Genomic DNA, 13,930 nt, shown 5'->3' with positions numbered 1-13,930 from the left:
TAAATATCGTTAAATAACTTTGTCAAAATTTCATGTTTATATTTTTATGGGACAAAAGTTAAGGTACTCTGCTTTTAAATCCATCCTAATAGATAGCTTTTCAAAATACTATATACATATATTATGTTTAAAAGCTGGTATGTATTGCTATTAAATATTATTTTAGTACTTAACAAAATAAATTAATTTTTCAATTTACTATGTATTTTAAACAAGTTTTATTTCCTATGCTAGTACCTTAGGTAACATTTCAACTCTAGCAATTTGGGGCCAATAATGAATATTGTGACATTAAGTAATATTACTCCTAGTATTCACATCAATTCTCTAATCAATGAGTAACAGTCATGAAAAGTCATGTTCATGAAAAACCTAGTCTAGGTTGCAAATTACACTTCTCTTAAGTATATCTTTACAAATGGTGTTGAAGAAGTATGTCTATAGTATAAAGCATATACATAAAGGAAATAAGTATTTTATTTTCAATAAATAAAATAAAACATTATTTTAATACGTTAGTTAATATAAAACAAAACATTATCTTCATTAATTATCAGCGACAATAGGAATCTATAAACATAATTATCTTTATAAAACTGTATTTTAATCAACTCAATGTAAAATTTCTTTCAAAAACTTAAATTTTTTTATTTGTGAGAATAATACATTTTAAAAGTTTGAACTAATATAAATCTGACCAATTAGACATTTATATTGCTGACCTATGATAATATAGGAAAGGCTAATCTCTATTGTTCTTCTAAAGATAGCAGCCTTCCAAACATTTGAAAACTGAACTTATCTGAACAGACTCTGTTGGCCTATATAGGAATTCAAAACTGACCTAAACAGAAATCTTCTACAATGTAACCCTGCCCAATACTTACTCACACCTGACCTAAACAGAAATCTTCTACAATGTCACCCTGCCCAGTACTTACTCAAACAAGATCTTTTACCAGCTGTGCTTGCCCCGCCTGAGCACAGGCTGCCTCCTCGATGAATCAATTCCAGTTCCAAATTGGTTCTGTAAGCAAAGCATTAAAATCCACCTCAGTCACAGGCTAGGGAGATTCCTTCTGCTTTACTGACATACCTCAATCAAGCTAAACAATAAAATTCCTTCAACTTTATTACTTGCAAAATCACAGCTTATGCAGTAATGACTTTTTCTTACATTTAGAAATTAAAAGTAGCAATTCATCCATCTTTGCTTAGGTGTTTAAATTTATACCTGCAAAAAAAACATTACACATACAACTATGTAATTGTTGCAAAGTCTTAGCCCTTGGCAAAATACTACAAACTAGGCCTTAACAACCAAAATCCTGCAATGCACTTCATAAGCCTATCTATAAGTTACATGAAAAAATATGTACATTAACTGCCAGCCACCAGGTAGATAATTACTGTCATTAAAAGGACATACCGATTTTTCTATCAAAGAAATGGTTTCTCATTCATTGGAGATTATATGGTATCTGGAAATCAGTATCATGGAACAAAACCAACACTGAAGTGACTATGATCAACACATAATTAATCGTGGGTTTCTTTTATGGATTTCTAATTACAGTTTTATTAAATGCATTATGCAGCTATTGAGAGTGGTAAAGAATCAGTATTGCTCACAAAACATCTGAAATTACAAGGTATTTAGCATTTACTAGCTTACAAAAATAGCAACTATTAGTAAAACTGATATTTCAAAAAGCAAAACCTATGTAGAACTGAAATATTTACTCAAAGAGTAATAGTAGAAAGATTTTACCAAAATAAAAATTTAAATTTTGAGTTACAACTTCAATTGTGCTTATTTCAATTGTGTGTATTTCAATAGTACTTATCACCTTAAAATACCTATTTTCAACAAAATTGAATTAACTAGTTTGTATCCAAAGTATGCTAATGAGGACACCATCCACCTATCTCCCACCTCCACCCTGCCTTAAAGAGAGGTGGAGGCTTCAAGCTTACTCTCTGCTGTTGAACTTAAGAAAGACTATATCCTATTTTATTTAAAACAAAACATATAAACTGGTTTTTGGCTATATTGTGAAATGATATTTTCACATATAACTTATGAATACAAATTTTTGAAATATTCCTATTCTGGAGTCAGTACATTTTGCCACCCATTCTAAAGAACGGTTAATCTTCTCAGGGTGGGGAAGGTGCACTTTAACACTGATAATGGTCCTGCTCAGAGCTCCATCTGGTTGCTGCTGATAAGGGCATCTGTGTGACAAGGGAATTTTCCACCCTTCAGGCGATTTGCAATGCTCACTGAACTTCTAAAAACCTACCAGCAAGGAAGCAGGGACAAGGATTTTCATATTAGTGGACAGAAAGCGAGCGCGGAGACCAGCATGTGTTCCTTCATCAAGGATTAGTGGACAGAAAGCGAGCGCGGAGACCAGCATGTGTTCCTTCATCAAGGGAATATAAATGAGATCAATACATTTTGTTTTCACAAATCTTCTGTTGCCTAATCTGTAGAAAAAAATTAATGGCTATATTCTCTTATAAAAACTATGATTTCCTAGATAGTACTTTTTAAAGCACCAACCAAACACACGAACAAATCTTACAAACGAATGTCAACTTTCATCTCACTATTTGCAAAAATGGTCACTAAGTTATAAAAACAATTCTGTTTATTGGATCACCAAATATACTTTAAAGGATAACAAATAAGTTATTATGAATTTTATTCTAAAGGAAATAAACCTATTAAGTCTGACATTATTTTAAAATATGACTGGAAGATTTCCTATACAACATTTCTATTTCATTTTTTAAAACTATCTATACAAAGGGTTAATATATAATATCCAGAATTTAAAAAAAAATCAATGTCACAAACCCTAACCATCAACATTTCCTTGCTTCCTTTATACCCAATCTGGTCTTTTAAGACTCACTAGAGTAAGCCATCCAGGTGGCCATGTACCCTCTGTCTACTACAGCTCACTGTTGAAAATCACAGCAATCTGCTTTTCTTTCCTGAATGGATAGTACAAAAATAAAGGTAATTTGGGAATGAATTTTCTATGCTTTTTATTCTTGGAGAAAAGTAGATTCTATCTTCTGCACGTTCTACCACAAATACACCCAAGTAAATTTGGCAGCAAAGAAAACCTCTACATTTCACAGACCGACAAGACTGCTGAAAGCGGTCACTGGCCACTTCCATACACTATGATTACAAAGTCCTTGAACTGCACATCAGCTTCTTTTCCATGACCAAAGTTTGTGCTCCTGTTATGTTCCCCTTCTTACTGCTATTTCTGGAGCAATAATCTGAAAAACAACTATACACACAAGTGTGCACATGTGCGAGGCACACACACACACACACACACACACACACACACACACACAAAATCAAACCAAACTGAGATAATAGACAGGGCAAAGGTTTTAAAAAACAACATATCAAAGGCTTTGAACCTGCCACTTTATTGTCTGAGCAGGTTACTCAGTTTCTCTCCAGGATTGGGAGGTTGGGAGGCATACTTTCATCCACAGCATGGCCTACATTGAAGCTGCAGATCTTCTAGGAAGCCTTTTTTGAGACAGGAAATAAATATTTCATATACTTTGTTTCAATTTGTTTATATTACCTGTACTGGCTAGTCTTAATGTCAACTTGTCATACAAACTAGAATTATCTGAAAGGAGGGAACACAAACTGAGAAAATGCTTCCATCTGTAGGGCACTTTCTTAATTAGTGATTGATGGGGGAGGACCCACCCCATTGTGGGTGGGGCCATCCTTGTACTTGTGGTCCTGGGTTCCATAGGAAAGCAGGCTCAGCAAGCCACAGGAAGCAAACCAGTAAGCAGCTCCCCTCCATGGCCTCTGCATCAGTTCCTGCCTCCAGGTTCCTGCCCTATTTGAGTTCCTGTCCTGACTTCCTTTGGTGATGAACAGCAATGTGGAAGGGTAAGCTGAATAACCCCTTTCCTCCTCAACTTGCTTTTTGGTTATGGTGTTTCGTTGCATCAATAGAAACCCTAACTAAGACATTCCCTTTTGAAGTTCTATAGCATTCTGCCTATATAACATTTTTTTAAGAACCTATTTTATTCTGCTTTATATACAGTGTTTCTTAGTTTTGGCTCTCCAACTAAACTGTAAATTCCTGAAGAACAGGGACCATGTCTTAGTGTCTAAATCCCCAATGATACTTATCAACATGCTTTGTTAAAACAATAAAAGCCATTGTAAGAGTGGTGAGATGGTCAGTGGGTAACGGGCTTGCCTTGTACGCACGAGGACTAGAGTTAAGTTCTCCTGTACATGCATCAAGGCAGACAGGTTTAGCAGACTACCTGAAAGCCCAGTATTTAGGAGGGAAGAGAGAGGATCCCAGGTGCAAGCTGCTAGCCAAGTGCCTAAACAGAAACAGACTGGCCTCAAAAGGGAAGAATGATTGAAGAAACTCCACATCAACTGCAGGCCGGACACACACACACACACACACACACACACACACACACAAAATCACCTTCTATTTTTTGATTTGTAGTTGATCTCCTTTTGCTGACCCTTACGACTCCTCAGTGCAACAACAACTAAAGGAGGGCAGAGTGTTTACAAGGGGGAATTACCCTAAGAAGAGACTTAAAAACAAAAAACTCAAAGGGTTCAGTTTGACACAGGGTATTGGTTTATGCCCAAAGTGTCAGCTACTCAAGAAACTCAGATGGATTGCTTAAGCACCATAGTCAGATTCTACTTAGAAAAACAAAAGGCCTATCACTTGGCATTTTAGAAAGTATTCCTCTTATTTTCAGTATAATTACTTTTGAAGATCTAGACTTATAATACAGTATATGAAGATAGATATATTCACTCTACTAACTACCAATCCACTCATGATTGAAAGATATCTGTTCATCTTCAACTCAAATGATCCTATTTCTTCTTTCTACCATTTCCATTTTTCTCACAATATAGACACTAAGAGCCATAGACCAATACCTCTAACTATTTGTGACTTAGATACAAAAGTCCTTTGGGGGAAAATCAATTACTAAAAATCATGTCTTTCTTAGTTTCAGTAATGAAATAATGAGTTATTATTGAAAGATACCTTCTTACCCATTATAATCATTCCATAATCTAATTTTATGACTAATATTTTCAATAGAATGAAAATTTCAGAAACAAATTGAAATTTGAATAAAGCAGGTACGGTTAATTTGAGAATTAATTTTCAAAAACACATTCCAATAATTTCTCCTCTGTTCCCTCCGAAAAAAAAAAAATCTTCCAAAGGGTCCTTATACAAATCAAATTAAAAACAAAGATATGTGCCCTCTACTTCAGAAGATTGAGTTCTACAGCTATCCTAAGGGATACTCTCTTCCCAAATAGCAGAACTGTTATGCTACCTAAAGAACAGATAAAATTACTTACACAGCTAGAAATTCAACTCAGAAGCTAGAATTGTGTCTTATTAAAATGCCAAATATATCTTCAAGTTCTGAGAATTACAATTAATTCAAAAAATAAGTAATTCAAAGTAAGTTTATTGCAACTTATTTCATAAATATTCAGAAATACTTTTTCCTAAAAGGCAGGCACTAAAATACTTAGCAGGATTTAAATATTTAAATAAAATAATGAAATAAGTTGCATGTTAGATTAGGTAAAGACCTAGTATCAAATCTTGACATTACCGAATATCATAAAGCCTTTCCCGTTCAACCCGTTTGAATCTCGAGTCACCCGGCCTTCGCTTGTCCCACTGCAATGACCAAGCGCGCAGGCTCACTGGGAGACGGCAACACCCTGGTGATGCTGACCACCAGACCATCGCTGTCTCACTCTTTCAGTTTATCATCAGGGTTCAGAGAAGGATGGGGATGGCAGAATGATTTTCCTGTCTCTCTACCTATACCTTTAGCATCTGATACCTGTCCTTGCTTCTCTATAAAACAGAAAACCACGATGAGTCCATTTCATGTTATTCAGCCTTTTCTCATACTTATATTTTAAGGCAAGAAACAAGGATCTAAATTTTAATCCAATTTACCATACTATAGGAAAATTCCATTTTTGGAATTGCAGTCCATTGCACAATTTAGTGTACAAAGAAAATCAATCATTTGGATAAATTCCATATCAGAATCTCAGGATTTTCCAATAATGCCAACTCTAGTGAAAGTGAAGGTATAATACACAAGTAGAGAGAGAGAGAGAGAGAGAGAATGAGAATATGTGTATGTAGGTAGAATAGCTGATCTGCATTCAACTGAATTTCTATAATATTATTACATTTTATACAGAAGATAAGCATGATCCTCAGTAAAGTTAAATATATCAAATTTAGTTTTTACAAGTATATTTAGCTGTACGTATGTAATAATCAGTAACTCCAAGAAACAAAATAATTATTATATACCTTAACCACCATCATGACAAAAACAAACAAACAACAACAACAACAAAAAAAAACAGCCTAGGAACACAGACTAGGAAGTCATTTTCTAATCCAGCAGATCCTTCTATATATCAACCTGAGTCAGCATTTATATTTTCAGACTCAAGAGTAAGGTTCCTTATCTTGAGCTCTAACTTGTTTGCTGCAATTCTTCTAAGTCTGGATCCATTTTTCCTGGGTTTTTAAAGGTTACATATACTCTTTCATTTACTGTTTTGTTACAGTGCTATAGGCGTGGGGCAAAGAGATTAAAAAACAACACAACCTACGAAAGCTGAACACAAGACAGGAAAAGAGGACTATTGAAAAACAAAACCACTGCATCTTGACTCAAATGATGTGACTTCCAGGCCTTGACTGCAGTAAGCTGGTGCATGGCTTTGAGTCACACCATCTCTAAATCTTACTGACTACAATACTATTTGAACAAAATAAGAAGTATGACTGCAAAGACATCTAAGGCTCTACAGTATCACGTTGAAGACTGTGTTTGCAAGTGCCTAGCCACATGGACCTGCTTCCTCCCTATTTACTTCTTTTGTGGCTCTCCATTTTCACACGTTTTCCAAAATTCCTGCTTCAGTGTGTTTACTGGTGATGGTCCACCTACTCAACAACTAAACTAATGCTCCCTAATTCAAAGGTGAGAAGCACTTGCCTTCCAGCAAGCTTGGAGCACCCGCCGCCTTCCTGCTTTCTCTTCTTTCTCTGGTTTTCTAAACCAGCTGTTATTTCCTAACTACTATGAGAGCCAACAAAGAACTAAGTCTACTCTCGAAGCTGTATTTTCTGTAATGAAGGAACATAACATTATGGTTTAGGTGTTGGCATCAGTACTTGCCAGGATTTTATCATACATAATGTGTCATACTTTGAGGGACTTATCTGTCCCAAATAAGTTCTATAATGTTCAATAGCATCCAAACTGTGCATCAAAGTAATTTAAAAATAACTTGAGGAAATAACCTCCTGGGAAGTTATAAAACTAGTTATACTTTTTTTTTTTTTTTTTTTGGTTTTTTGAGACAGAGTTTCTCTGTGTAGTTTTGCGCCTTTCCTGGAACTCCCTCTGTAGTCCAGGCTGGCCTCGAACTCACAGAGATCCGCCTGCCTCTGCCTCCCAAGTAACTAGTTATACTTTTAACCAATATTAAAGATATATATCCCTTTTTAAACAAATATAAACAGTAACAGATAAAACAAAGATTCACTAAACAATAAAAAAAAACTAATATTACAGAAATATTAACATATATTACACATACCTACCTAGCAACAGAGTACATAAAGAGAAAATCATTGTCTGGTGAGCCCGGGGTCTTGCTATAGTCTCTGTATTTCTTCTGAGTGGTATTTTTTATATCTTTCATTACAGATTCCATTTCTTTACTTAAGTTGGTTTCTGACTATAAAAAAAGTGAACATACATGTAAAGTTTATATTCATTTTCTTTAATAATAGCTTAAAACTAAAATATTTATCATATGAACACACTAGGAAATTAACATAAGTCAAAGGAGATATAATAATGAACAACTTTGCACAATTTAGTGTGCAAAGGAAATGAATCAAAAATGAATCTGTCTTATAATTGTTTATTCATATTCTGGATGAAGTTGATAAATACCCAATTATGATAAACTTAATTATGAATTATTATGAATTAGCCACACAAACTATATTTTCATGGAATGAGTACATAACACTAAATATTTCAGAACCATTTCAGGTTTACAAAAAGCCTGACTTTATTTAAGATTGGTTTTCAAGCAAATTTTAAATACATAAAATTCACACACTCACACACACACACACATACACACAAACACACAAACACACACACCCTAAATTCTAAAGATAGTCTTCCTTTGAGAAAGTAAATGCCAAGAGATGAATCTGAGTGGTTTAATGCACAAATTTTTGTTCCAAAAGCTCAATGTCCTTAGTTGAGGGGCTGGGAATATATAGCTCAGTGATAGAGCACTTGCCTAGCACATGAGAGGCCAGCCTTAAGTTCAATTCCCAGCACTACAAAAACAGGGTGGCAGGCATGGCTTTCATAGTAGGCACAGCTGTCCCTTCTTTAGAGACCATAACAGAAATCTACATTATAGGTAAATCATTTTAAGGACTTAAATCACATAAATTCCATTGGTGAGGATTAAAAAACAGACTCACTTATGCCAAATTCACATTATAGTAGACTAATTTATAGTGAATTGTCACATAGTATTTTCTAACATACACACAGATTAAATAAAGATGTGTGTAAATACATTCTTAATTTTTATTACATCCATTTATTTGGTGTGTGTACACATGTGTACATCTGAGTGGGCTTGTGCATACTATGGCACATGGGTAGAGGCCAGAGGACAAATTGGGGTAGTCAATTCTCTCTTTCCACCATGTGGGTCCTTAGGGACTAAACTCAGATTATCAAGCTTAATCTTAATATAACTAAATAATATATTTTCAAATGATTACATTGTATTCAACACTTATGTGTTATATTTGTACATAGAGACAGAGAGTCGCACATCACAGAATCATACAGAATGGGCCACATATACCATGGTTGTCCCTTAAAATTATAGTACCTAGAGACATCAAAGCCATTTGACTTGTATAAATGCACTCTGATGTCCACACAATTGCAAAATTATCTATTGATGCCATTTTCCAAATGTATCTACTGATAAATAAGCAATGTAACATATATACTTTTGGTTTTGCTTTGTTTTTAAACATTTCAATATCTTTAAAAAGCCATTTAAGCTTGTGCTGGCCAGTTTTATGTCAACTTGATACAAGCTAGAATCATCAGAACAGAAGTCTTAGTTGAGAAAATGTCTCCCTAAGATCAGGCAACAGGAAAGGCTGTAGGGCATTTTTCTTAATTAGTTATAGATGGAGGAGGGCCCAGCACACTGTGTGTGGGGCCATCCCTGAGCTAGTGGTCCTGGGTTCTATAATAAAGCAGGCTGAGCAAGCCATGTGGAGCAAGCCAGTAAGCAGCTCCCCTCCATGGCCTCTGCATCAGCTCCTGCCTCTAGGTTCATGCCCTGTTTGAGTTCCTGTCCTGACTTCCTTCAGTGATGAACACGGATATGGAAGTATAAGCCAAATAAACCCTTTCCTCCCCAAGTTGCTTTTGGCTATGGTGTTTTGTCACAGTAATGACAAAACTTAATTAAGTTCACAATTTGGAAGACAGTCTTAATACATTAAACTATAATTGTTGAGTAAGGAAAGGTATAGTGTCTGATCATTTCTTCTGTTATTTTCATTCTGTTTTTTAATAAGCACAAGCAGAAATCAAAAACCTCTAAAAATCAATCTAAATCTACTAAATATATAAAGGCCAGAGTAATTTAGGGGAAAAAGAAAGGAGTGTAGGTAGCAGGGAAGAGATAGGGATAGAGGGAGGAGGGGGGGGAGGAGGGAGGGAGGGAAGGAGGGAAGGAGCTGAAAAGCACACTGAGTAAGTTAGCCAGGATATTTCTGCCTTACACTGATGCTTACTGGGAAAGCTCCCGGCCGTCCCTGCAGCTCCTCCACTTCCTTTATGAGATCTTGTGTGCTTTTGTTACTAGGACGTTGCCAAAGGTTATTTTCCACATTGCTTCCAGGATAACATGGAAGAACACTGTTAGCAAACTGTCTACAGAGGGGACATGTGAATTCTCCTTTGTCCACTGAGAAGCCCTGAAGAACCTGGTCATTCTGAAAGATGAAATAAACATGTAGATATCTGATGCACACATTTGCAGTAAACAAAAATTACACTACCAGATTTTACAGTAAACTAACATACATATCATACAAAGAAGGGCATCTCTAAAATGTCACAAATCAATAAAATCTCCGGTTTAGTTGTCAAAGGTTACCAAAGCATTTGGGGGGGGGGGGGGGGGATTGAAATAGGGTTTTTCCATCTAACAGTTCTGGCTGTCCTGGAACTCACTCTGTAGACCAAACTGGCCTCAAACTCTCAGAGATCCGCCTGCCTCTGCCTCCTGGGTGCTGGGATTAAAGGCGTGCGCCACCACTGCCTGGCTTGAAGCACTTCTTATAATACAGCATTATGTCATAATCACATACAAGACACTATCCTCTTTCCTAAGTAATGCTACATTTTTTCTCTATATACAAACCTTTAATATTTTTCTTTGAGGAAGCTATATAAAGTCTCAATGGTTTACATGAAACACAAAGCCATTTATAATCTGATTTCTAATTAGTTCTTCAGATATACAGATGTAGATATAATGACTCAAAAGTATCTTAGTTCATGAAATGTTCTGGTACACTGCAGATGTCACTACGATCCTGCGCATGCATACCTCAAACAGTTAGCACTCCTTGTCCACCACATGTACAATGATGGTTAATTTGACTGTCGACCTGACAGAGCTAGAATCACCTAGGAAACAGACCTCCAGGCATGCTTCTGACGGAGTGTCGACAGTGATTCAACTGAGATGGAGAGCCCCAACTAAGCAGAAGCAGCACCACTCCAGAGACTAGGGTTCCGTGCTGAAGACAAAGGAGAAAACAAGCAGCGTACCAGCGTTCATCTCTCTCTGCTTCCTGACTGTGGCTCAGTGTGGTCAGTGCCTTCTGCTCCTGCACATGCCTTCCCTGCCGTGCTAGACTACACTCTCCAACTGTGAGCCCGAGACTCCTGCCTGCCTTCCTGCCTTCTTTGCTTCCCTCTATTGCTTTGTCAGGTATACCATCAAACAATGAGAAAGTAACTAACAAACATCATCAATTCTCTGAAGAAAGGATCGCTTGTTTTATTTATTGTTGTATCCCCAAGTTCATCACAGAATCTACAATACTCTAGAACCTTAACAGTTGCTGAAATGCGTAATATGCTTAAGAAGCATTAGTTATTAATCCTGACAACAGGCAGGCTCAGATCATGGAGTATGAATGGCATTCAGAGAAAAAAGAAGCTTCCTTCTATCAAGAGGAAAACAAGAAAGTATTGGTAAACCACTGACACAGCACATGTCACTAGCTTTACATTTCAGGAAGATAGTGGACAACTTAGAGTAAGGAAATCAATCACAAAAGTCAAGTCAAAAGAGGGCATACATGTGCCGGGTGGTGGTAGCAGGTACACCTTTAATCCCAGCACTTGGGAGGCAGAAGCAGGTAGATCTCTGTGAATTCGAGGCCAACCTGGTCTACATAGAGTTCCAGGACAGCCAGGGCTACACAGAGAAACCCTGTCTCAAAAAAACAAAACAAAACAAACAAACAAAAAAGGGAGGCATACACAAAATATCAGCAGGAACAGTGAAGGCAGAATTAATGCCAAGTGATACTCAAGAACATCCAATAGAATCCTGGATAGTGACTGAACATGAGCCATGAAGAATAGGAAGGAGAGAAATGCTTCTGAGTGAAGGATCTATAAAAACAGGAAATTTACTTCTAAGTAGAAATACTTTGAAGAAGCTGAATTGAAAGACTAAAACAGACTTCAGCTGAATGCAAGGTCAAGGGAAGGATTCTGAATGAAGCAGACCTGAATATCTTTATACACTGAGAAGGGAGAGGAGAGACAGCAAGGCAATGTAAAGAAAAAGATGTCACCTCCAAACAGTCATGGCTTCTGCAGTGCTGGAGACAAAGGACTCCTAGAGTACAGACAGGGAGGCTAGTCCTCAACAGAAGCAGAAAAGAAAGGACAGGCTAGAATACAGGCACTTACTAGGGAACTGTACTTTAACTGGAAGGGGGGTGTGTGATGGGGACACACTGATTTCTTGGTGGCATAAGAAGAAACAGAATCTGATGAGTGAGGTTCTTAGGACTTAGGTGAAGTCTCTGGATGTAGGAAGGCAGACTTGAAATAGCTGCTGAGGCAAACAGAAAAGAAACCTGACGAAAGCAGGGATACAAATGATACGGCATTTAAGGCCATAAACATAATCTCAGTCACCGACAGGAAATCCTAAGTTTGGATAGTAGTTCACTTTGTTTTATGATTTTCTACCATCTTCTGGTTCACTTCTATGTCGAATCAAAGGAAGCTGACTAATGCTTAGGAATAAAGACAGATTAGGCTCAGGACAAGACATTGAGGTTAGGAAAGAGCTAATGAACTAGGGAATGTGCAAAAGTTAAAAGTGCTGCTCACAGGGGAAAAAAGACAGGGTGATCATGTAAAAAGATGATCCATAAGGCAGTGGAGCTTAGCACTTCAGAGCAATGATAGCCAAGACTAATAGGAGTCGTGGGAGTTAGCTGCTAAAGGATAAAAAAAATCACAATCCCTCAGACTCAAGAGGGGAACTGGGATGCATATGGTGTAAAACAAAATTAATGCCTGGAAAGATAACAGATTCCTTTAATTTTTTTTTTCTAATCAACTTACCCGTAATGATTCCATATAGGATTTATGACAATCTATGTGTAACGTGTGGCCACAAGTTTGTACATAAACACCTCCTTCCCAGCCAATTGATACTGCCAAAAGGCAAGAACTCTTCAAAGAGAAAAAAAGGACAAAAGAAAATTAACTTTAAAGAATTATTAACATAAAAATGAATTAACAACATACTGAAATACATCCAAGAAATACATCCAACCAAAACTGGTTGTTTTCATGAATAGCCTAAAACACAGGTTGTATTATATAAATAAATTTATATATGACTAGACAGTCCTAAAGCAAGATCCTTTAAAATGAGAATACTGTAAGTTTTAGTTTCCAAATATCTATGCTTACAATAAAAGAGAATAAACATCATAGACAATGTTTTTTCTATCTCATAACATACATGCTCTCAATATTATAGTTCAGGGGCTGGGAGAATGGCTCAATTCATAAAGTGCCTTCCATAAAAACACAAGGACTTGAGTTTAGACTCAGTACCCATGTCAAAGGTAGGTTCATCAGTACATGCCTTACTTACACTGGGAAGATAGTTACAGGCAGATAGATCCCTGGAGCTCAACAGAATAGAAGAGCTCCACGTTCAATGAGAAACTCTATCTCAAAATATAAGGTAGAAAGTGACTGAGGAAGGCACTCAACATCAACCTATAGACTGCATGTGCATATGCACATGCACACATACACACATTCACATACAAAAACAGTATGGTGAGTACGAACTACACTGATGTTGATCATTTTGTGTGTTCTGCATAGCACTAACCTCTCCATTTCTAACATTAACAGTTTCTTTTTTGGAATGCAGATCTCCCTCTACCTGCTTTAATGTCAATCTCTCTTAAGTTTCCGTCCCCTGGTTTTCTTACACTCCTTTGTTTACCCGCCCCTTCAATACCTGCCCTCCTCAGGGGAGTGCTACTCTCCTGTCATTGAAACTGGGCCGTCTAAGAAATTAGTTTGTAATTTCATCTATCCTGGGTGCCTCGCCAGAGGGAGAGAGGGAGGGAGGGAAGAAGGGAGGGAGAGTGGGTAGGTGGATGGGCAGGTGACAGATAGA

At 36.8% G+C, this 13,930-nt stretch overlaps 1 protein-coding gene across 4 annotated transcripts in view; it reads right to left on the bottom strand.

The window, feature by feature from the left end:
- Ubr3 (ubiquitin protein ligase E3 component n-recognin 3) overlaps positions 1 to 13,930 on the bottom strand; it is a 159,124-nt gene that overhangs the window by 30,680 nt on the left and 114,514 nt on the right. For 3 of the 4 annotated variants that reach the window (XM_059260641.1, XM_059260642.1, XM_059260644.1), the window contains 4 exons: positions 12,850 to 12,960; positions 9,969 to 10,181; positions 7,725 to 7,861; positions 942 to 1,027 (listed from right to left, as the gene is read on the bottom strand). In XM_059260641.1, coding sequence (XP_059116624.1) covers positions 942 to 1,027; positions 7,725 to 7,861; positions 9,969 to 10,181; positions 12,850 to 12,960 — 547 coding nt within the window. The remainder of the gene's footprint in view (positions 1 to 941; positions 1,028 to 7,724; positions 7,862 to 9,968; positions 10,182 to 12,849; positions 12,961 to 13,930) is intronic. The other variant, XM_059260643.1, reaches the window with a different exon arrangement.

This window comes from Peromyscus eremicus, chromosome 4, assembly GCF_949786415.1.
Source record: "Peromyscus eremicus chromosome 4, PerEre_H2_v1, whole genome shotgun sequence".
Lineage (NCBI taxonomy): Eukaryota > Metazoa > Chordata > Mammalia > Rodentia > Cricetidae > Peromyscus > Peromyscus eremicus.
The sequence above is the reverse complement of the archived record's forward strand: the minus strand, read 5'-3'. Positions and strand labels throughout refer to the sequence as shown.